The sequence below is a fragment of the Aotus nancymaae genome, unplaced genomic scaffold (assembly GCF_030222135.1).
Source record: "Aotus nancymaae isolate 86718 unplaced genomic scaffold, 86718_ANA_hifiasm-v0.15.2.pri h1tg000020l, whole genome shotgun sequence".
Taxonomy (NCBI): Eukaryota; Metazoa; Chordata; class Mammalia; order Primates; family Aotidae; genus Aotus; species Aotus nancymaae.
Genome location: NW_026988432.1, coordinates 44557945 through 44583201, shown reverse-complemented (window position 1 = coordinate 44583201; position 25257 = coordinate 44557945). Strand labels below are relative to the sequence as shown.

Below are 25257 nucleotides of genomic sequence, written 5' to 3'. Positions count from 1 at the left end.
TATGCATTAAGCTGGCAATTTTTAAAAAACATTATAACTATGGTTGACACAGATTTGGACAAATGGTATTCTTACACATCCATGACAGAAATGGAATTGCTATGGACTTTCTGGATAGCATTCTGGCAGCATCTATTAAATCAATTCCACTTCTGTGAATAGAGTTTGACTGGGATGCAAGACAATCATTTTTCCTCTACATTTTCCCTAAAATTATTTAGTTTTGGTAATTGCATAGGAAATAAAAAGAATCAGAAAGACAATGTTATCAAAAATGTTTTGGAGGAGAAGTGAAACTTAGTAGAAATCACAGAATTCTACAGAAACAATGAACAAATTAATGGTATGTACAGGAAGGTTTAGTGAAGTATAAGAAGCCAATAAAAGGAAACTAATTGAACCCCTGTCAATAAAAGAATGAGTATTTTCACATAATGGAATATTATGCAGTTGTTATGAATTTCAATTATACCAGATGATTTAGAAAGATTCATGAGTGATATAAGCAAGAGGCTGAAAAGTATTTGTCACATAATCCTATTTCTATGGAACAATGACAGAATTCTGCATGCCTCTCAATGTATATGTAATAGTGACGCAGGATTCTAAGAGTATGAAGAAAATAGGAAGAATATGCACTGGACTGTTAGAGTGGATTATGTTTGGATTACATAGGTAGGCAGGGTTGGAGGAATGGGGTCTTTATGAAGGAAGAAAGTTTGTTAAAAAGTATCTAAAATCCCACCATTAGGTAAAATTGTGTGTGTGTGTGTGTGTGTGTGTGTGTAAGACAGTGTCTGTGTGTGTGTGTGGAGTGTGTGTGTGGAGAGAGTGTATGTATGTGTGTGTAGAGAGAGAGAGAGAGAAAGAGAGAGAGACAGGAGAGAGAAAGAACAGAAAATGAATCAAAATGCTGTTGGTTATCTCAAGACTTTAGAATACTGTCATTTAAAAATATTTTTAGGTATTCAAATTCTTCATAATACATACGTTTGTAACCAGAGGGGAATGAAGACTACAAATAGTATTTATACTTAGTTCATCCATTTCCTCCCCCTCAACTCCCTGGCCTCTGCTTAGTATGAAACTCTCCTCTGATAACACACAGTATTCAATTGCACACCATCTACTCAGATCAGTATCTTCCCAATTGAGTCAAGGAGGGAAAAAAAGAAACAGAAGATGGTGGGGGGAGGGTGAATAAAATTCACAGGCTACCTGATCTACTATAAAGTTAATTTGAAGCTTCTTTGGTTTGGCACTAAAAGATTTTCTTAAAGCTATCTTGTTATTTCATTTTTTAGCAACTGTCACCTCAACACTGATAAATACAACTATTTATAGAGTCCTCAGGTGCTAAATAGGCAGAGGGATATGTATTTTATTACTCATCAACTCCTGGATCTATGTCCAAAGAGAATTAAACTAGACTTTATCTCTATTTCTCCTCTTCTTAGTCATTACAGTGAAATCAATATTTACACAGGTATTCAACAGAAAAAGTGAAATGACATTCAAACTATTACATGTGCTTCTCCCCATGTCTGAAAGTGAATTTCTATTATTTATTCACTAGTGTCTGTACATAGATTCTAAACTTCAACACTCTGAAGTTGTTGTAGTGTATCTCTTATCTAATTACCCAAAACGTGGCACTTCAGTTTATGTATTACACAATTATGTATAATTAAATACTTTTACAAATGTGTCCATTTAATTCTTAATATTTAAAGCCAAAAAGTGACAAACTTGTTCATCAGCTTCATGTCATGCAATGTACAGAAATTTATCAGCAACGAAGTATCTTTGGGGAACTCTCCATGAATGGAACACAAATGTAACTATATTTATGAAGACACGACATGGTTTTACCAAAATTTTCATGAGATTATTTGATTTCATACAATGGAAAGGGACTCTTTCAGAGGACAGTTACGGTACAACAGTGAACATATCATATTTAAATCCAATATCCAGGTTAGTTAAGAAAAGTAAATGAATCACAATTATTCAATTTCAAACCAGAGGTAATATCTATTAATACTTATGAACATTAACGGCTGAAGACAAATAAGTTAAAAAGTGATTAACCCACATGAAACCTGAAGATTTATAAAGATCCCATAGAAAACTAAGAAAAACTTACAGGAGGATTTTTTTTATTATAGGAGATCTGAAAAGAAATTCTGCCAAAAAATTGAACAAAGGGCTCAGGAAATTCACAAACAAAATATGATATTATTGAAGCTATTCTACTATTGAGCAAAGAAATACAAACGAGAAAAGTGCCAATGTTTTAATTATCTAAACCAGGAAAGGCAAAAAAACCCCCACAAATAACTATGATATTCAATGATGTACAAAGTCATTCGCTTACTCATCCACTGCTGAAGGTAAAATCTTTCCTGGATGCAATTTACCAATACATACCAACAATCAAAAAATAATCCCACTTCCAGGCACCCAAAATAATGAAATGATGTAAAACTGAGAAATATAAGTAAAAAGTCCCAAAAACAGGAGACTCAACTAATGTCTCACAGCAGTCAAACAAATAATAGTTTATTGGTAATAACAGAATTCCATTCAGTCACAAAAAGTTTATTTCCAAAGAATATTAATAATGAAGGAAAAGGCTCATGATCTAATGTGAATTTTAACAAGTGGTTTTATATACAATGTGGTCCCACTTATAAATATATTTTTCATTTACATTCCATGCCTGCATATGTTGGTAATGGTTATATAACGAGTTATACAATGTCTGGAATTAAAGCTGATGTTCATTATTGTCTTTTCTTGTCTACATTTTCCAAGCCCTCTATAATGATGATTTTTTTTGGGGGGGAAGAGTAAATATTATTTTTTAAACACAATCACCAAGCCTCTCTGACAAAATGAACAGAACAGGGAAAAAAAGTACCTTTAAAAAACTGGACAACTAAGATGGGCAATGATATGCCTGTAATCCCAGCTACTTGAGAGTTTAAGGCAGAAGGACAGCATGAATCCAGGAGTTTGAGACTGTAGTGTGCCATAATTGCACCTGTGAATAGCTACTGCACTCCAGCCTGGGCAGCACAACGAGACTCCATCTCTATTAAAAAAAAAAAATTGGACCACTATCATCATTGTGTGTACCAAATCAGAAGGTTGGGTGCGATGGCTAGTGCCTGTAATCCCAGCATTGTGGAAGGCCAAGGTGGGAAGGTCCCTTGAGCTTAGGAGTTCAAGACCAGCCTGGGCAACACAGCGAGACCCTGTCTTTATTAGAAAAGTAAGTGGCTAGGCACAGTGGCTCACATCTGTAATCCCAGCACTTTGGGAGGCCGAGGTGGGAGGATCACTTGAGATTAGGAGTTTGAGACCAACCTGGTCAACATGGTGAAACCCCATCTCTACTAAAAATACAAAAATTAGCCAGGTGTGGTGGTTCGCGCCTATAATCCCAGCTACTCTGGAGATGTCAAGGAGTTAGGACCCAATGCACGGCTATTTTAATACGTTTGCTAGCAGAAAAAAAAAGTGAAGAAATGCATCACAGCAACAATCTGGGTGGCAGAGGCTGCTAAGTAGATCCCAATACCCAATGCCCCCTTTTCCCGAAGTAGGAACCCTGGGAATTATGCCCAGTTAAAAGACTTCATTTCCTGACTTCCTATACTCCCATACAGGAGTGTTAGAGTCCTGACCAAATGAGATGTAAGTGAACTGCTGTGCAGGACAAGTGATAAGACATAGCCTTTTGCCTTTCTCGTTGTAAGGGATGTAGACATGACAGCTAGAGCTCCGGCAACCATCTAGGACCATGAAGTTTTCAGAGTGAAAACTACTTGCAGAAGATGACAGAGCAGAAAGACAAGAGTCTAGATCCTTCATTCTGTGGAACTGCGCTATCAGTCCTGGACTACATATCTTCAGACTACTTCTATATGAAAACGAAGCAAAATAAACTCTCCGTGTTGGATAAGCCGCTATTTTTTCCCCATGTCTCTTACACACAACTGAAATTAACCTTAACTGATATCCCTGGCCATCATGAGGTTGTGAAGATTCCCTCTGATCCTATCTCCTCTCAGTGGCTGACTTCCTCTTAACTGGCCAAAGACAAGACCAAAATAAACAGAAAAAATAAGAGTAGAATCTCTTAATAAAGCTTTCTGTTACTGGTTATTTATTTTTAAGTAAGTAAACTGAACCTTCTAAAGTGCATGCGCTCTCCTCTCTCTCTGTCTCTCTCTCTCTCTCTCTCTCTCTCTCTCTCTCTCTCTCATGCTCTGTCTCTCTCTCGACACCACCAATTAAACAGTTAACTTGGTCTAGTGCTTGACTGTAGGTCAGTGGTCCAAAGGTAAAAAATGACTCTTGCATTATTTTAAAAACCTGAAATAGGCTAAAAATGAAGATCTAGGAGCATAATCTACTGAGGACCAGGAATGATAATGTTAGTTTTTTTATTCAATCCAACCCTTACTTGCCCATTGCTGCTAAAAGAAGAGAGCAGCAATCCAAAATGAGAATCAATCATGGAATAACAGCATCTGCACAGACAGCTGTCCTGGGGTTATTCAAGCGGGCCTTCTCAGGTATTTCATTAACCTTTTCTTTAATGGATGACAGATTCTGTTATAACCAGTGCTTTCTAATTACATAACAGTAACAGATATGTTTTAAAACTTAAAAAAAAAAAATTTACCCCTTTTCTGGTACTTTTAGATATTTAAAATCTAGTTCCCTGTTCGGTAGGCAAATTTTCATTTCTAACATCCTAAAATCTGGTAATTGAGAAAACTGTCATCTTACTTAAAAAAAAAAAAAACAGTCTGATCAAGGAAATTTTTCTCTACTGACTGGAGAAAAAAAAAACAGAACACAACTCATTTTAAATCTTCTCAGGGACACATACGTAAGCACTGCTCATAGAGAGTTACATTCCTCTCAACCTTATAACCAGGCTTAATCATAACAATTTACTATATATGTTAAGTATTAACTAAAATGTCTTCATAACTATAAAGAATTCATATTGCATTTTAAATTCAATAACTTGGTATTTATTAAACAACCATAAGGTCATCAAAGCCCACATAGTATTCAAATACTTCAAATTAGGTTAACAATTAGCAGAATAAATTAAAATAACTTGCCCTGTAATTGTAAAGCAGTTCATCTGCAGAACTGGAAAGGAGCTTGGGAACACTTTTTTTCTTCTTTTACCACTATGTAATGCTCCCGCATGGCATAAAAGGAAACTCATTGTCTGGGATTCAGACACTACTGTTACAAGTCAAACTTGGGGCTATTCTAGGAAGATGACAACTGTACCAAATTAGCAGTTGTAGTTTTGTAACATTACTTGAACCAAGTGGCTTGTTTGCTTAGAAGTAAAATCCGTGGTGCCCAGAGATGAGAGGATGGGTAAATGGTTAGCTGACTATGCAATCAGGTCTTTGTTAAGAGTTGACTAGTTTCTAAGATCTATGGCATTCTAGTCCATATACTCAAAAGTCATATGAATAGCATGATAGTAACAAGGATTAAAAATTCAGTGACATGGCAATACATAATATGTAATGGAGACATTTTAATTTCAGAATGAAAAGAACTAGCAAGAAAGTAAAAAACTGAAAAATGAATTGCACTTTTCAGGAATAGTTTATTCAGAATATGGGTAACTAATGACCCTAAGAATCATTATTTTATAAATCATGATAGTCTATTTTTCCTTCTGCTAATATTAAGACCTGCCATCTTAGTTCCAATTTATATATTTAAAAATATAATGTCTGCCTCAAATGAAACAAAAGTGACATTCTATTTCAGACTTGCAGAGCTCACACATTGCTGTAGTAATATAGATATCTTGGACTTTATAATTTTTAATATGGATATTTGCTCATTCATTTATTAAATGCTTATTGGGTGCTTCCTAAATGCCAGGCATTGTGCTAGGAGCTGGGAAATGATAAAAATAATTTTAGATACCTATAACCTAAAATTCTAGTAAACAATTCTTATGAAACTGGGACTAGGGGTACACAGCAGGGCAGTCGGGAGGCTTTCCATTTGGAAAGGCCTTCTAAAAAAAGGAATTCATCCTGCCAGGGGTGGTGGCTCATACCTGTAATCCCCACACTTTAGGAGGTCAAAGCAGGCAGATGGCTCTATCTTAGGAGTTTAAGACCAGCCTAGGCCACATGGCAAAACACCGTTTCCATAAAAAATACAAAACTTAGCTAGGTGTGGTAGCAAGTGCCTGTAGTTCCAGTTACTCAGGAGGCTGAGGTGGAAGGATCACTTGAGCTAGGGAGTTCAAGGCTGCAGTGAGCTGTGATCACACCACCGTACTCCAGTTTGAAGGACAGAGCAAGACTCTGCCTCAAAAACTAAATAAACAATATTTTAGCAGGTATTTTATATTTTACAAAAACAATACATAAACCAGAAATAAAAGTTTACTTTTCCCATGGCATATCATAGCTGGTGTTCTTAAGATTGACAGTCCTGCTGAAGATGAGTGGGGAGTTTATGAGTCTCCCAGAACCAGCAGCTCAGTAAGCGAAAAGACAGATACCTCAGGAATCTCAAACAAAAATAAACGAGTTTACAAGCTGGTCTACAAGAACTTGCTATTTCAGTAAGGCAGCCAATAAGTAAAAGAGACTAAAATACTCCCTCTTTAAACTATAATGCAGTTGATCACAACAGTCAAACCAGTTTTCCTTTTACAGATGAACTGAGTGTCTTAAGATTTTTACGGACAATGTGGATATTCCTTTAAGACTTATTTCCTTTGGATATATACCTAGCAGTGGGATTGCTGAATTACAAGGTAATTCTATTTTGAATTTTTGGAGGAACTTCCATACTGTTTTCCACAATGGCTTTATTAATTTAAATTTACATTCTTGCATTTCCACCAACAGTATGTAAAGGTTCCATTTTCTCCACATCCTTGCCAACACTTATCTTTTGTCTTTTTGATAGCTTGTCTTTTTGCCATTCTATCTAGAGTAGCATGAGATTTGCTGCGATTTTGATTTGCCATCCCTGATGATTAATGATGGATGTTGACCATTTTTTTCAAATACCTATAAGCCATGTGTATGTCTTCTTTTGAGAAATGCCTATTAAGGTCTTTTGTCCATTTTAAATAGGATTATTTCTCTTTTTGCTATGTAGTTGAGTTCCCTGTACTCTGACTATTAACAACTTGTCAGATACACAGTTTGAAAATATTTTCTCCTATTCTGTAGGTTGTCTTTTTGCTCTGTCGATTGTTTCCTTTGCCATGCAGAAGCTTTCTAGTTTTACATAATCCCATTTGTCTATTTTTGCTTTTGTAGCCTATGTATTTAGGTCTTACCCAAAAATTCCTTGCCTAGTCCAATGTCATAAAGTGTTTCCACTATGTTTTCTTCCATGAGTAGTTTCACAGTTTCTGGTCTTACACTTAAGTTTTTAATCCATTTTGAGTTGATTTTTATACATAGCATTAGATAGGGGTTCAGTAATAGATGATAGATAGGGGTCCAGCAATCCCACTATGGGGCATATATAAAAAGGACATGAAATCAGGTGTAGTGAATATAACAGTGGCTAACAGAGACTGGGGAGGGTAAAGAAAAGCGGAGCAATTGGAGGAGGATGGCCATTGGGTACAAAGTTACAACTAAATTAGAAAGGAAGAATAAGTGTCCTACTGCACAATGGGGTGAATCCGATCAACAATAGGTACTGTGTATCTCAAAATAGGTGGAAAAGAGGATTTTATATGTTCCCACCATAAAAAATGATAAACATTTGAGGTGATAGATGGGCTAATTAGCCTGATTTGATCATTACATAATGTGTACATATATTGAAACACTACATTGTACCCCTAAATATGTAGTAACATAATGACTGTGTCAATCAAAAATTAAAAAGTTATACTTTTTAACTAGAATATGTAAATATTCACCTTACATTCAAAATACTTGCTATTATTAATAGATATTACAGTACTGTTTTCTGGGAAAAAATAAATAAAAAGACTTTCAAAACAGCCATATTACTTGAAAAACAAAGACATTGGAAGAGCTATCTGCAAATCTTGTCCTGTGGGTCTATGCCCACTAACCATTGCCCGCTACAATGCCCTCTCCTGTTCTTTTCTCATCATTTTTAGGCACAGTCAATAGTCAGAATAGGTGAAAACTGCAGGAAAGTGAAAGTATATCATGTATCAATGAATATTAAAGAGACTTTTTAATCGCAGACTTTGTGTATAACATTATAGTAGGCACTTCTTTTCTGCTAACCATTATACAACTATAGCTACTAAAAAATGATCATTAATCAGTGAAAATAATGATGAGTACACAGTAAAAGAAAAAAAAAAAAGGCCAAGCACAGTGGCTCATGCCTGTAATCCCAGCACTTTGAGAGGCCAAGGCAGGCAGATCATTTGAGGTCACAAGTTCAAGACCAGCCTGGCCAACATGGTGAAACCTCATCTCTACTAAAAATTCGAAAATTAGTTGGGCACGATGGTGCATGCCTGTAATCCCAGCTACTCGGGAGGTTGAGGCAGGAGAATTGCTTGAACCTAGGAGACAAAAGTTACAGTGAGCCAAGACTGCATCACTGCACACCAGCCTGGGCGACACAAAAAGAAAAAAAAAAAGATGCAAGTGTCTAAGCTCATTGTTTTGGTATCATTTGGTAAGACTCACCTGTGATTCTGGATTAAATTAAAAGTTCCTGGCCAGATGTGGCAGCTCAGGTCTATAGCCCCAGGTACCTGAGAGGCTGAGGCCAAAGGATCATCTGAGCCCAGGAGTTTGAGGGCAACCTGAGCAACATAACGAGACCCCATCTCTTTTTTTAAAAAAGTAAAGTTCCTTTCTTAATTCCTCCAGTCTCTCCGAAGCCCAATCTTGGTTGGATTAGTCAGTTTATAACACTTTCTCCCTGATAAAGACCTTTCGCTGCCTTTTTATAACCTGTAGATTACTAGATCAATAAGCTGGAATACTCAAGAAGAAATACACTCAAGTCACCCAGAGCATTTATTTCAGTTTCTTCTTCTGTACAAAGACAATAAAACTTGCTGCTGCCTAAATGATATGCTATACTCTGAAGCCTCCCTTCAACTGATCTGCATCTCTACTACAGCCATCTCACATATGTATTTGACATCTATTATTGCATTTAATTCACATAAGTAGATACAGAAGGATGTAAGCTCCACAAAGACAGATGTTTTTGTCTGATTTGTTCAGTGTTATAGTCCCAACACCTGTAACAGGGCTTGTCACACAGTAGGAGCTTAATAAGTGTTAGTTGACTGAATAAACAACTTACTGAATGAAGAATATGGGCAAGTATAACATCCAGTTTTTCTACATGAGAAAACTACAAATCAAAGGGGTTACAAGACCTGACCAAGATCACATGACTATGAAATGCAGTCCCGGTAACAGAACGAATGTCTCCTGGCTCCATATATAGCATTATTTAAACTATCATTCCCCCCACCCCGGCCACGTGTACTCTCTCAAAATATAGAATGGCAGGAGAAATGAAGCCACAAGAGAAACACAGAACATCTTCCAAGAGCAAAACTAAGTTACTTTGGGAAAAAGAAAATAAAAGAAAAAGAAAAGGACAACAATTACAAAGCAGATTCTGAGAACTCACATCAATTTTGATGATAAAACACAGATCTGAGAAAGACCATTGATATTTACAAACAGCCACTTGGAGCTTCCCTGAGGGCTAAGTGTCCATGCTTTCGCTCCTAGAGGCCAGTAAATGAAAAAGCCGCAGATGCCTCTGAATGCAAAGCAAGGACCAAAGTTCCCACAGTCCCAACACATCCAGAACTTAGAATCTGATCTGATTCCTCAGCACAGCCAGGAAGGAGTGACCGGCACTGCTCCTGTTCTACCTATTTAGCAGTCTCCTATTCCTACCACCTTCTTTTCTTCTCTCTTCCTGCCTTTCCATGCACTTGGTCTTCCTTTTCCTTTCAGCAAACAGGGGCATTAACACATCTTTTACTGTGCTAGACCAGCATTCTTTAAACTGGGGTACATGTTTGAGGCAAAGCTAACACTTCCCAAGGAGCTCATCATCACAAATGAAAGGAATCAGTTTCTACATCAGGAATTTCCAAAGGTACTTTTGTTTAAAAATTAATGGGCTTGGGTCCATGATTGTGTTGGACATTCATTCATCCTATGATGATCTTGACAGTGATGGAAGGAAGCTGTTGTTCATCATCTCCCCTTCACAATGGTTCTTCACTCACTTTACAAAAGTAATGCACTTGTATTACCTTCTCTACATCTTTCTAAGATGCATTGCCCAAGGGTGCAAAGACCTTGGGTGGGGAAACAAAAAAACTAAAATGTTGATTCACGTTGTAGGGTGAAAGTCTCCAGTATGTAAGTAACAACTATTTCTGTAAGTCAGGTCATTTCCAATTCTTTGTTTTAAAAAACAACCAGAAATCAGCTGGGTGTGGTGGCTCACACCTGTAATCCCAGCACTTTGGGAGGCCAAGGAGGGTGGATCACAAGGTCAAGAGATCGAGACCATCCTGGCCAACATGGTGAAACCCCGTCTCTAAAAAAAAAAAAAAGAAAAGAAAAAAAAATTAAAAAACAAAACGAAACAAAAAAACTAGAAATCATTAGATATGGAAAGTCTTATGATCAAAATAAATACAAAATACTGGATTTTAATCTATATACTTTTTTTTTTTAGTTCAGAGAGTATGGCAGAGTGATCAACAGAACACTTTCAATCATAAAAATATATTACACTGAGAATTCTATACAGCGGAAGGGAAATGGAATAAGAATTTAAAGAGATAAAAGGCGTAAAATGTTTAACTTTCAAAAGACTGAATCTTGCATCTCATGAATTTTTTTAAGCAAATGATATTGGAAATCAAATATATATTTTACTAGAGTTTTTAGAATGATGTCATACTTTAAAATATTTTACAATATGCTGAGAAATTACATACCCTGCAACTATTTAAACTTAGGATGAAAACTTTTAGCATTTAACTGAAAAATGTGCTTAGGGACAGAGTTTCGCCAAATCTTTTAGGAGGTATAGAAGCAAACAGGTTGTAAGAATGCTATTCTAACACAAGTCTTCAGAGTTTATCCAAGATGAAATGAGGAGGGGAGAGAAAATGAATAATTTCCTAACCATCCAGTTTTGGGTGAGGATGGTTAGGGGTGGAGTTGGTATTAGTATTTTCTCTGTCCTCTCCTTGGTCCTAAGCACATTTGCTGACCCAGGTTCTACAGCCAACAATTTATAAGATTGATGATCAACCAGTTAAAATATCTGATCTTAACTGCACTGCTGACTGGGTTTACTCAGCTGATGAGATATGTCTCATCAAATCTTCTAAGGAGAATTGATGGAGTACCCTTCTTTCGGTTCTCCAGAAAAACTTATGGGACAATATTCATAAAGATTCACTTATTTTGTATTTACCTTATCATATAAATTTTACCATTAAGGATGTAATACTGAATGCATCTATGTACCTGGAACTTCAGGAGTGACATTTGTAATGCAAAGAATTGGAGAGTTCTTTACATATTGTGTAGTTAATATTCTAAGGATGGCAAATGTCCTGAAGAGTCATCTCAACAGACATCTATATTACTAGGCCCTCAAACCCCAATGTTTTCCTTGTTTTCTTCTATTCTGTAACCTCTTCTTCCCCATTGACTCTGGCCTCTTTTCAGCCACTCCTTTGGCAAGTAGAAAGTCATATGTATGATGGATGAGGCCAGCATTTAATTTGGTGTCTACACTGTTTTAAAAATATTGACTTTCCAGTCCTCAAGCTCTCAGAGAGACAGTGAACCTATTTAGAGCAGATGTCAGAACAACTTCAACCCCACTCTCCTTTAGTACCAGGAGGTAGCTCAGCTTGAGATAAGAGGTCAGTCTTCAGAGTCAGAAGGTCGGCTGGAAAACTCACTCCACCATTTACTAGGTGTGAGCCTTCAGACAAGTCAACTTCTCTGAATTTTAGGTTTCTGAAGTTCTTAAAAATTGTGTTGCTGAGTATTTGATACAATACATATTATGCATCTAGAAATGTACCTGCCCACTTTGGGAGGCCGAGGCGGGTGGATCACGAGGTCAAGAGATCCTGGTCAACATGGTGAAACCCCGTCTCTACTAACACAAAAAATTAGCTGGGTATGGTGGTGTGTGCCTGTAATCCCAGCTACTCAATTAGATTTTTAATATTCTTTAACAACTATTTAAAATTAGCCAATCATTTCCTCTTGGCATAATGTCAACTATTGGTATGTTTTTCAATTTTGTTCTAGTCTCTTTAAAAACAAGTGATTTGGAAAATGATTACCTTCCACGTCTAAGTATAGGTGGGCGTGTGCATGTGCAAAATGCACCTGCGATACTAAAACTGGGGAAAAGACACAGGGTGAGGACAGCACAAAACTTAAGATTTCACCTATAATATTTATAAATATGCCAGCATGTCCTCAACCTGTCCTAAACTGCTCTGAAACATGTTTAAAAATATGCACAGAATCTATGAATTGACTCTTTTAAAATCTACCCAAATTAAACTGCTAAAACAACACTTTTCCCCATCAAATTAGCAGATAAATTTTTGTAAATACTTAATAATTTAAGGGTGTGGGCAGACTGATACTCCCACAATGCTCACGTTGGTATAAATGAGGATTTCCTTTAGTCTCTAAAGCAATTTGACAATGTGTATCAAGGATTTTAATAGGACTGACATGCTTGTTCAGCAAAGTAAAAAGTTATTTTAACTAAAAAAAACCCCAAATGTATGTACAAGAGTATTCATTATATCACAATTTTTAATAGCACAAAATAATATAGCTTAATAATGTCCCCACAATAGGGTATGAAATTACATGCTACAGCTTAGCCCATGGACTCTTCGGCAGTTATTAAAAATCATGTTGACAAAAATATTTAAATGAGATGGGATTGTTAAGTTAAAGCAGCAAGATATAAAGCAGTATCAGGCTATGATTCCAAATCTGTGTGTGCCACTCTGATTCTCAAGTGGCAATAAGGAAGTAAGAGAAATTTACAATGAAGAATTGGAATTACATTTAGTAATCAAAATCCATTCCACAGCTTGAAAGGACACAGTGTTAAGACTTGCTACCCACGTCCTCATTTTAGAACGAAGTGTGGGATGAATACACTGCTGATTCAGATCCTTTTTATGAATGGCAGGGATAGAAAAGTGGGAAATAAAACTAAAAGTCATGTCTGAAAGTGATATTCCATCCCTTTAAACTTTGTTTAATGAAGCTTTTGAGTGACTTTTATACCACATGCAGCAATGCTCTCTGCCCAGCTAGCAAATTTGGCAGTGTTCAGAGATGAGAGAAGGTCAGAAAAGGTGAGGACTCACAATATCCCAATATACACAATTTTGGAGGAGGAAATGAAACGCTGTTAATACAAACACACACACACCAATTCAGGTCTGCAGATGCTATTTAAAGCACACAATATTTTCCCACCCCTACTCTAAGCAGAGACGCCTCAACACACCACCTGAGTGTCCCCCCTTCAACAGCTACTGTGATCTGCACTTCATTACTAGTTTAAAAACTTCTAGCTTATTCTCAATGCACCCTACTACCACCAACAATCAAACAAGGATAGCAAGCAGGCCAAGATGGTCTTCCAGCTTTCACGAACTTTCCTGCATTTGTTTTCACATCAGTGATACAAACGTCTAATCAAACCCCATAGACAAGAAACAGAATAAAAATTCCTTTGCATATGTATACATCTCGTGTTTTCTATTTTTACTCCAAAAAATCAAGAAGTAGCCCTAATGCCTGTAACTTGAAATGACATCTGTCTGCTTAGTGTTCTTCTGACCTGGCCTGTATAGTCAGCTCTGTCTGCCTGCCTGCCTGCCAGCCTGGGCCCGGGTACTTCCATAGCTGCTCCACAGCAGGGCAGGCTTCTTTCTGCAAACAGTCTAAAATCGCACGAAGCCAAAGCCCACGGAAGTTATAGTGAAAGCAAGAGAAGACCAAACACACCTAAATTGCCACCTTACCTGTCATCACTCTCAAATTGAAAGGTGTCTACTCGCTTGACTGCGCAACTATGTGTTTGCAGCTGTCACAACGCAGAATAAACAGTTGGGGGAATGGAGGTTCGGTGGGTTTCTGGTGGTCAGTTTCAGGAAATACACCTTAGTTCTGAGCTCAGGTTCCGAATCAACACGTTCTGGTGACTTATTTTTTTTTTTCCAGGCTGGAAATGCGCTAACCTAATAATTAACCTTAAGCATACCATCACTTCTGCTAAAAACATTTTCTACGCACAGCCCTAACTTACTTTCAGTTGGGTTAAACGAAACAAACAAGCTGTAATACAAGGTCTCTGATCCTTTTCAATGGTCACCCAGGAGCTTTTGCTCTTAAATCTGTTTGGCGGGGGATGGGAGGAGCGATAGGGAGGAGAGCACCCAAATCAATATGCCACCCAGAGCACAATGATATTCTCAAGAAAGTTGCCTAAGATAACTCTTCAGGGTTTCCCTGGTTGAGTAATTCTTGCAGGAGGGTGGGGAGGGATCGCTGGCGTCCAAGATTACTATCTGCAGAGGTCTTCCTATGTTGCCTTTTAATTAATTTATTTATTTTTAGGGCGTCCTTTTAAATTATACTGCAAGGACTGATTTCCACCTCCCCGGCCGCTGCTGGGGGGAGTTGAGAGAACGCGCCAGGACTGCGGCAGCCGCTCGGGCCAACTCCGGCGCTCGGGGGCGGAGAGCCCACTACCCCCGGGTCCCACCCTCTCCACCACACGCGCGCACACCCGCGTGGAGACGGCTGTCTTCGCCCGTCTGCCCCGCGCCCCGGCCGGGACTCACCGTTGTCCAGCCGCGCGATCTGGGGCAGCCGGTAAGTGCTGACCAGCAGGTCGAGCGGTACCGCCACCGAGCTCCACTTCACATCCTTGAGGCTGCAGCCCAGCGAGGGCGCCGGGTCCATCTTCCCCGCCGCCTCCTGTTCCGCGCTCTCCTGCCGCCGCCGCCAGCACCACCCGCGCCTCGGCGGCTGCCGCTGCTCGCACTCGCGGTCTGGGGCGCGCGGGAGGCGCTGGGCAGCTCCGGCCGCGGGCAGCCGGGGGGCGCGGCGGCTGGGGCGGCCCGGAGGAAGGGGGCCGGCGCCCGGCTCAGCTGCCGCTGCGGGGCATGGCTGGGGCGCCCCGCGTGCCCTCAAGCCCGGAGAGGACTCAGAGCAGCCCAGAGGCTGCGGGCGGCGGCGGCCCGGGTGGCTGCGACGGCTCCCGCTCCGCCTCCTCCTCTGGCCCTGGCTCTGCAGCTGCGGCGGCCGCCCTCTCGCCTCCTCCTCCTCTTACCCCTCCTTCCCTCCGCCTCGAGAGTGTGAGGAGGAGCCGCGGATCTGAGAAACGCCATAGCAGCGCTCCCAGCACTGACTAATCAACAAGGTGCGAGCAACGCCTGCGCAGCTCTGGGAGACGCCGCCTCCGCCTCCCAGGCGCCGCCCGCTCCGCCCCCCCGCTCGGCCCCCGCCTCTCGCCGCTCCCATGGTCGGGCGGGCTCCGTGCGGCGTCAGCTTCCCGGCCAGGGCCGCCCGCGACGGCGGCTCGGCGCGCTCGGCAAGCTTTAGCTCTCGCTCCCCCGTCCGACCGCTCGGGCGCCCTGCAGTCTCGCCGGGTGCCGCTGCGCCCCGACTCCTTCCCCGCCCAGGCCCGTTCCCGGAGCCCGGGAATTGCGGAGCAAGCGCAGGGACCGCTCTCTGAGTCGTGGTGTCCGGCACTGTCCGCCTCCACTCCCACCCTGGCCATGGAGTGGCTAAATACAGGTCACAAAAGAGACATTTAGTGGTGCTTCCTCTTGCTTCCCGGTGGCCCAGACTTTGGTCAGGAGAGTGCCACAGCCCAACGGGGCTGGGGACGGCAGGCGCGGAGCCCGCCTTGGCGTTTCCCTCAACCCTACTCCAATACCGTCGGAGATGGAAATGACTCCCACCAGCCTCAGCTTTGGCTGCTAGGCAAGATAAAAAGAACAAAGCACCGAAAAGCAGAAAGGTGGTGAGTGGTCAGTACCCACACACAGGAATGTGGCCATTCGGTCTAGAACCTTCACTGAGTGAAAGAGCTGCTGGAGGCGGCGAAAGATGAGGCCACCAAACACCACAGACACGGAGAGGGGAAGGGAGACCTAGGTTACTGGGAGGCTGCTAGGGTCCACTCTTTTCACCTGCTTTTCCCACTCAATTCTCTTCTCATCTTAAACGTTGGGATCATTCACGTTTTCTAGGTATGTGTTCCAAGACAAGATTGCACAGCTAGTAGATGGCGGTGCTGGGATTCAAACCTGCAGTTTGCTTTGCATGATCAATCATTCTCTGTCTCTCCCAAGGGTTGGCGTGGCCTGCTCACTGTGGACAGAGCTCAGAATATAAAGGTGGCACATCCTGCCTTGTATGTTAATATTTTTTCTTTTAGCTTAACATTTTGTTAAAATAGCAGAGGTGAGTGGTTACTAAGGTTGCACATCAGCTCTGTTTTCAACACGTATTCAGGGTTCAGTGCTTGATAAGGTACAGCAAGCACCTGCTTCGCCAGCCCAAGGGGACTTGAAAAAGTCCCACTGCCTTTTAGTGGCCTGACTTAAAAGGTCTGTGCTAATAAACAAACCATTAACGTTTAAAGAAAAACACAGATTCTTCTACCACAACCTTCCTGGTCCTCTCACTTTGAAGCATTAGCGATAATTTTCACAAAATTCTGCTGAAAGTTTTGACCTTTGGGTCATTTGCATTGATTTTTTGAAAAAGTCGTGGAAAAAAGTGGGAAGTATTTTAATAGTGTATGCAGAATCAGAAGTCCATAAAGTTCTAAGAGTTGCTCACATAGAATCTTTCAAAACCTAGGAGAGTTAAGTGCCAGCTAATTTTTTTCTGAATAATTAATCATTTCTGGAAATAAAGCTCAGACTCCAAAGATGACATAGGAAACATCTAAGATTGGGCAGGGTCAAGGGTCTTTCAACTAGTAAGTAGATCCTAAACCCTTATGTGGTAGATTGATTTTTTTTAAAAAATAACTTTGTTACTTTTATATTCTCTTTAAAAGCTTCAGAGAATAAAAGTAGTTTCCTCTCACAAAAGGACTGGTGACTTATGACCTAAAGACAAGATAAAAAGTAAAAAGATTAATGTAATCAACTTTTTAAAAATCAATAAAGGACTTACATTAGATCTGTTATTGCTGACCTTGCAGAAGAGGTTTTATTTCAATCTTGAGTATTAAAAGGAAGAAGTTTTAATGAGCTGCAAATTCTTAGTAAGTTTCACGTTCTGGAAGAACTCTTACAGAAGAATCTTATTGGTGAGATGGAGAGTTTTGGTTAAACCGTCAAAAAAAAAAAAATAATAAACAAAACAAGCAAACAAAAAAACAGTTGAGAGGGATAATCTTTCAATCTGGCTGAACTGTACTTCCAAACATGATCTTAAGGTTGTTGGAACAATGCAAACCCTGTATATAAAAGCATTGCAACTCGGTGCAGGGGCAAAGCTTACATGACTTTGAAGTTTACGAAAAAGGAACATCTAAGAAAAGTTTTCTGTAAGGTAATGTTTGAGGCACTGGTCTCTTGTTCCTACTGAGTACCTTTACAAACTAAGATTTGTGAAAGGCAGCATATTATGGTGATTAAAAATATCAGCTCCAGAGCCAGGTGGCTTGAGTTTGATTAATGCCTCTGCTCCTATTTAGTATCATAAGAAACTTGCTGTTTCCTCCTCTGAAAAATGAAGATAATAATAGTACTCATCTCATAGGGTTGATATGAGAATTTAATCATTTAACGTACATTTAGCATTTAGAATAGTGTCTGGTACATAGGAAGTGCTATGGAAGTATTAATATTTGCTATTAAAATAACCATTGGCTTTAAAGGGGCCAAATTTACAGAAAAGATGAAGAGATAAATGCTGATGATTTGAATAGATTTGAAAAATAAGAAATGATTAGATTTGAGAAAATAGTTATATCAGGCAAGGAGTAGAGGAATCCTTCTTAAATGGGAAACCCAGCTGGGGGACTTCCCTGCAAATCTAGAGTCTGTGGGGTTAATTTATTCCACAGTGAACCAGCCTGCTACCCAGCACACCCAGGCAGTGTTCATGACGATTCTATATGCTACTGATAAGCCCAAAGGTGAATCAGGTAGATGATACTACAGGACTCAAGTGACCGACACTTGCCAGCTTCCTAACTAACTGTGAGTCTACTGTTTATATGCACATAACTTGTTAATTCTCTGAATTATCAGCTTGGCAAGATAAAAATATTACATGTTGGTTTTCCTCATATCAGAGTGTCCTGGCTCACATAATATTCTAGCGGTCAAGTGTGATATCAAAGTTCACAGCCCTAGTGAATTTTTAGGTCTCCACATTTTTTTCCCTTTCACTTAATTGCCATTTAATCCCCAGATCTAACTTGAACAATACTCCCTGGCTAACACCTTTTGCCGTATCTATATCCTCATTGTATATGAAATTAAGTGTAAAGCCCTTTGCATGGCACAAAAGGTTCTTCCTTGATGTGGTTGGGTCTGCCTCCCTAGCCTCACTCCTGTTATCTACCTTCTAATACCCTATGATCTGGGGTAACACCTTCTCACAGTTGCCCAAATGTGTCATGCTAATGCATACCCTTGTAGAGTTTGTTCTCTCAGCTTAGAATGCCTTTCTCCTTTTCTGTTACTGTGAAACCGTCATTCCAACTCCACCTTCCTGTATTCCATGAACTGTTGTGTCCCCTCCTCCAAGGAGATTCTTTTTTCTGTGTTACCATTGCACCTGCAATACCATCTTTTGACTGTACTAATTGTGCTATGATTAATTATCTTCCTATGTTAGCTTTGCCTACTAGACAACAATTGACTGTGGACACAAAAAGTGTATTTTTTCACCTCTGTTTTGCAAGCTCCTATTACCATGCCTGGCACACAGCGGGTCCTCAATTAATGTTTGTTGAATTGAATAATCAATGCACCAAGTTATCTTCTCATTCTATATTATTTTGTAGGTCACTCCAACTCCTTTTTCCCCCAAGCCAAATGGTATACAGCTTTTAAATTTTATTTATTTCATTTTTTATTTATTTTTTGAGACAGGATCTTGCTCTGTCACCCAGGCTGGATGCAGTGGCACTATGATGGCTCACTGCAGCCTTCAACTCCTGGGTTCAAGCGATCCTCTTGCCTCAGCCTCCCAAGTAGCTGGGACTACACTCATGTGCCACCATGCCTGGCTAATATTTTTTATTTTTATAGAGATGAGGTCTTGCTATGTTGCCCAGGCTGGTCTTAAATTCCTTGGCTTAAGTAATCTATCCACCTAGGCCTCCCAAAGTGCTGGGAGCTACCACCCCTGGCCTTGTATCCAGCTTTATTAAGATACTTTTCATAAACAATTATGGTATTTCAGTCAGGACATGGACAGTCATTAAGAGTATACAACAACTTTCAAATTCTCTCCTTCAACAGACTACTCAAATCAGAAAGCCACTCTAAAACCCAGATGAAGTCTTCATTTGATACCCTGAGCAGGGAAAGTTTAGATGAAGGATTGACATTTCACATTTAGCATGTTCAACAGCTTCTCATGAGTGAACTCTGACTTTCAGGAAATAAAAAGATGGTGGAATATATCTGACGAGCCACAATCTAGAACTGGAACTGCTGCTCTCTTGAGGGATGTCATCTCAATGGTATCACTGGAAAGTCCCGATTGCCTGGCACACTGGTAACTGATTTTGGGAGGGTCCAGTGCCAACAGGTGTCTGGATTTAAGGGAGTTAAGTCTGTGCTGAAGGCAGAGAGCGAGAAGAGGACATAAAAATGCATTTTAGTTTTTCCACACCACCAGGCATTTGTGCCAAGGTGGCTATGTGTGTCAACCTCAGGGAATCCTTCCTTCTGGAAGTCAAGAGGAAGTCTCTCACAACTAGAAAGGAAAGGTGTTTTCCCACATCAATCCAGCTTCAGGAACATTCTATTAGTAATATATGCCCCTTCCTCAGAAAACCACAATGAAGTGTTTGGTGTGCTAACAACATAGCCTAAAAAAAAAGGAAAACAAAATTCTGCACTTTTATATAATTTGGTAAAAAATCCTATTTCAAACTGCCCTCACCAGAGTACACAATTATCGAAAATGCACACAGGTCACTTGATATCTGCAGTGCCTCAGCATCCTGTGCCTGATCTGTTTAGGCATCTTCATTTTCTGCAGGGTTATTCCCATCCTTGCTAGCATCAAGCATGCTTTTTTCCTTTGGATACCTTCTCTTCCTTCTTTGCAAGGGCCTTTTTAGGTTTGGGCTCTGGCTTCAGAGAAACAGATTTAGCAGACAACCTTCAAGTATTCTGTGGTTCACCCTTCATCTTGACTTTATCTTTTTCTTTATCTTTTTTTTTTTTTTTTTTTTTTTTAAGTTGGAGTTTCACTCTTGTTGCCCAGGCTGGAGTGCAATGGCATGATCTTGGCTCACCGCAACCTCAGCCTCCCAGGTTCAAGCGATTCTCCTGCCTTAGCCTTCCGAGTAGCTGGGATTACAGGCATATGCCACCACACCTGACTAATTTTTTGTATTTTTAGTAGAGACGGGGTTTCTCCATGTTGGTCAGGCTGGTCTCAAACTCCTGACTTCAGGCGATCCGCCCGCCTCAGCCTCCCAAAGTGCTGGGATTACAGACGTGAGCCACCACATCCTTTATCTTCTTAGCATCCCCTTCATCTTTTTTCTTGGGCAGGTTGGTGACTGCAGCAGGACATAAGTGACGGAATCAGAGATGTAGCAGCCTGCGGACTTTGGTCAGTTCCAGGGTCATTCTTGCCTCTTTTTCAGACTACTCTAATTTCTTGATTATAAACAATATTCATCAAGTCTAGAAATGTTCAAGTCTATTTTTGAGATTCTAATCCTAAATAGCAATGTTTCCTATCAGATTGGCCCCCAATTCTTTTTATTCTTCTGAAAATTTAAATTTCATTGAATTCAGGATCTGCACTCTTATTACCCAACTAGAGATTATACTTGTAGACTAGCAGTTCCAACACTTATTAAAACCATTAGCATGTGTGTTATTGTTTGGTAATTTTTTATGTTACTTACTAGGGCTTTACCTCCAGAAGAGCTTTTTTGATTATCACTGCATCCCTAGCATTTGGCAGTTAGTAGGCAATGTGTGCGCATGTGTGTTTGTGTTTGTGTGTGTGTGTATATAGTGAATAGAAATATAGAATGATATATATGCATGCATATATATATATATATATATATAATAATATACATATGTTGAATGGATAAAAGTACCATAAAAATCATATCTCATATGGACACTTTCAGAAAATCTTTTTAAAAAATACTCAAACTAGCTGGTCACAGTGGCTCACACCTGTAATCCCAGCACTTTGGGAGGCTGAGGTGGGCAGGTCACTTTAGGTCAGTAGTTACAGCCTGGCCAACATGGTGAAAACCCATCTCTACTAAAAATACAAAAAGTTAGCCAGGCATGGTGGTGCGTGCCAGTAATCTCAGCTACTGGGGAGGCTGAGGTAGGAGAATCACTTGAACCTGGAAGGCAGAGGTTGCAGTGAGCCAAGATCATGCCACTGCATTCCAGCCTGGGGGATAGAGCAAGACTTTGTCTCCAAAAACAACAAAAACAAACAACCCTCAGATTTACTTTGTCATTGCTCCCTTTTGTTATAGGGCATGCCTTTCTTAAGTAGACCACTGGATAAGACAGATTATAGTGCCAACATAGGAATAGTAAGGAAAATATCACCAGTTGCAAATTAAATTTCATGCAGGCTTGTTTGCTTTCAAAACAATACATAACAAATCTCCATTTAGAAATACATATGCCTCCATTTAGAAATACATTGTGACCTAGTACACACATACATATAAATTGAAACAAAAGTTATACAAAACAGTATTTATTTGTATATTTATACTATCTACTGTATCCTGATCTTTTAATTTTTTATTTCTTTCTTTATTAGTGCTAATCATGACCCACTAACTTTATTTCACAATCCATAATGGGTCATAACCTGCAATTTAAAAACCACCATTTAAAATAATGGTTCCTTTTGTGCATTAAGTATTTACATTTCTTCGAAAGAGGGAGCATTATGGTTAAAATTGTAGAATTGTTTAAAATTCATGAATACTCAGAAGCAAAAATGTAAATGATAAGGATTTAATTATTTCATTTACCAAAATCATCATATATGTATCTCTATGTGTATATATACACATGTGTGTGTAACTTCGTAGGTTATAAGTTTGGGTTTATGAAGAAGCTAGCTTTTTGTGGGTGATGCTTTTACTTTTACACTCAACCAAGCACAAGACCTCCTCTTGAGAAGCTGCTGGTAGTGAGAAATAGTCTTGGGTGGGGCGTGACTTTGTAAACTATGTGCAAGGAGTGGTTGAATCAGAGGTTATATATACAGTTCTGCTGTTCAAATAAATTCTTTTTGAAAATAAAGCAGAATTGCTAACTAATCACTAATTATTCATTGTGCATATGTGAACAAACTGTTTTTAATACTAAAAGTATTGGTTAAAGAAACAGATAGCTTAATTGATTATGTCATTTATGAACTAAATAAGCTAAAATTCTTTCCACCTAGAAGAGTCTATGGTTTATGACATAATTGAGATTTTTCTCAATGTATTTATCTATTTAATGTGGCAAGGCACACATAGGAAACCTTTCACTTTGTTATTTTTAGTGCCAAACTAATAATTCATATTATTAAATATTTATCAGTACCCCAAACCTTCTCAGGATGTATATGACTTTGTTGTTGAGCTGATGATTTGAATCTTCAAAGGAGTTTTAATGTCAGAGGCACTTACAGACAGCTTCCAGTTTTAAGCTTTCCGTAGAAAGATAATGAGATCTTAGCTCCCTGCTGACAAATCCTCTAAAGAAAGGCTGTCATACAAATTTTCCTAGGTTGCACATTCTTCGCCTCTCTCTTGTGGTAAGCAGTGAGAAGGGAAAGACAAGAAAGATGGTGGTTATGCTGGGTACCTCCCTGGGCCCCTGACTATACTTGTTCAAACTGGACACATTTTTCCTTCCTGACCTTTCATTATTCAGGTTCCTGGTATGTGAAGGCTTGAGAGTATCACGTTAATGTACTTAGAATTGCTTAAGATTGTACTTAGCTTCCCTAGTAAACTTTCTTCTCATTTCCAAACCTGCATTTTAAGAGTTTATGCCTTTCCCCCACCTCAGAAGCAAATTAAAAATTTCCCCAAAGTTGTGTTTAAAATATCTATCTTATAAAATTAAAAAAATACAAAAAACTTAATGAAGAGAAAAAGTATGACCTATAATCTCATCACCCCAAATTAACTTTTTATCACTCTTCATATTGGGTGTGTATTTTACTTTTTCTATATATGTATGTGTATATCTATTTAGTTTGGATTACATTATAGTATAATTTTATAGTCCATCTTTCTCATTTAATAATATATGGTCAAATGTGGTGCCCTTGTGGACACTCAATATATATTGTTAAATATGAGCTCTTGTGGTTATCATGGTTATCTTTGTGCACTTTTAATCTCCTTATTAAACAGTAGAACAAGAACTGTGAAAGTCTGAGTGTTTACCTACTTTGAAGCTAATAAAGAAGCCTGCCATACTTCTATGGAAGCTAGCAGAAGATAAGAGACTCCTAAATCACACACAAAGGAATGATGACTTTTGTCACAGCAGTCAGCATGAACTCCATGTTCACATGAACTTGCATACTCCCAAGCCTAAACCAGGAAGAAGTCGAAACGCTGAATAGACCAATAACAAGGTCTGAAGTTGAGGCAGCAATTAATAGCCTACCAACCAAAAAAAGCCCAGGTCCAGATGGGTTCACAGCTGAATTCTACCAGACATACAAAGAGGAGCTGGTTGCACTCCTTCTGAAACTATTTCAAACAATTCAAAAAGAGGGAATCCTTTCCAAATCATTTTATGAGACCAACATCATCCTGATACCAAAACCCGGCAGAGTCTCAACAAGAAAAGAAAACTTCAGGCTAATATCCATGATGAACATAGATGCAAAAATCTTCAATAAAATACTGGCAAACCTATTGCAACAGCACATCAAAAAGCTCATCCATCATGATCAAGTAGACTTCTTCCCAGGGATGCAAGGCTGGTTCTGCATACACAAGTCTATAAACGTAATTCACCACATAAACAGAACCAAAGACAAAAACCACATGATTATCTCAATAGATGCAGAGAAGGCCTTTGACAAAATTCAACAGCGCTTTATGCTAAAAACTCTCAATAAACTAGGTATTGATGGAACATATCTAGAAATAATAAAAGCTATTTATGACAAACCCACAGCCAATATACTGAATGGGCAAAAACTGGAAACATTCCCTTTGAAATCTGGCACTAGACAAGGATGCCCTCTCTTACCATTCCTGATCAATATAATATTGGAAGTTCTAGCCAGACCAATCAGGCAACAACAATAACAACAACAACAAAAGGGTATTCAATTAGGAAAGGAGGAAGTCAAATTATCTCTATTTGCAGACGACATGATTGTATATTTAGAAGACCCCATCATCTCAGCCCAAAATCTCCTGAAACTGATAAGCAACTTCAGCAAAGTCTCAGGATACAAAATCAATGTGCAAAAATTACAAGCATTCCTATACACCAATAACAGACTTAAAGAGAGCCAAATCAAAAACGAACTGCCATTCACAGTTGCTACAAAGAGAATAAAATACCTAGGAATACAACTAACAAAGAATGTAAAGGAATTCTTCAAGGAGAACTACAAACCACTGCTCAACGAAATAAGAGAGAACACAAACAGATGGAGAAACATTCCATCCTCATGGTTAGGAAGAATGAATATCGTGAAAATGGCCATACTGCCCAAAGTAATTTATAGACTCAATGCTATCCCCATCAAGCTACCAATGACCTTCTTCACAGAACTGGAAATAAACCACCTTAAACTTCATATGGAACCAAAAGAGAGCCTGCATAGCCAAGTCAATTCTAAGCAAAAAGAACAAAGCTGGAGGCATCATGCTACCTGACTTCAAACTATACTACAAGGCTATAGTAATCAAAACAGCATGGTA

At 39.3% G+C, this 25257-nt stretch overlaps 1 protein-coding gene across 4 annotated transcripts in view; it reads right to left on the bottom strand.

The window, feature by feature from the left end:
* The window catches only part of GAREM1 (GRB2 associated regulator of MAPK1 subtype 1), a 209339-nt gene extending 193833 nt beyond the window's left edge, over window positions 1-15506 (bottom strand). For 2 of the 4 annotated variants that reach the window (XM_012447270.2, XM_012447271.2), the window contains exon 1: window positions 14936-15506. In XM_012447270.2, the coding sequence (XP_012302693.1) occupies window positions 14936-15056 (121 nt within the window). In that variant the 5' untranslated portion in view covers window positions 15057-15506. Of the gene's footprint in view, window positions 1-2923; window positions 3307-14113; window positions 14169-14935 lie in introns of those variants that run through there. The other 2 variants (XM_012447272.2, XM_064379307.1) reach the window with 2 other exon arrangements.
* Window positions 15507-25257: the final 9751 nt, after the last annotated feature.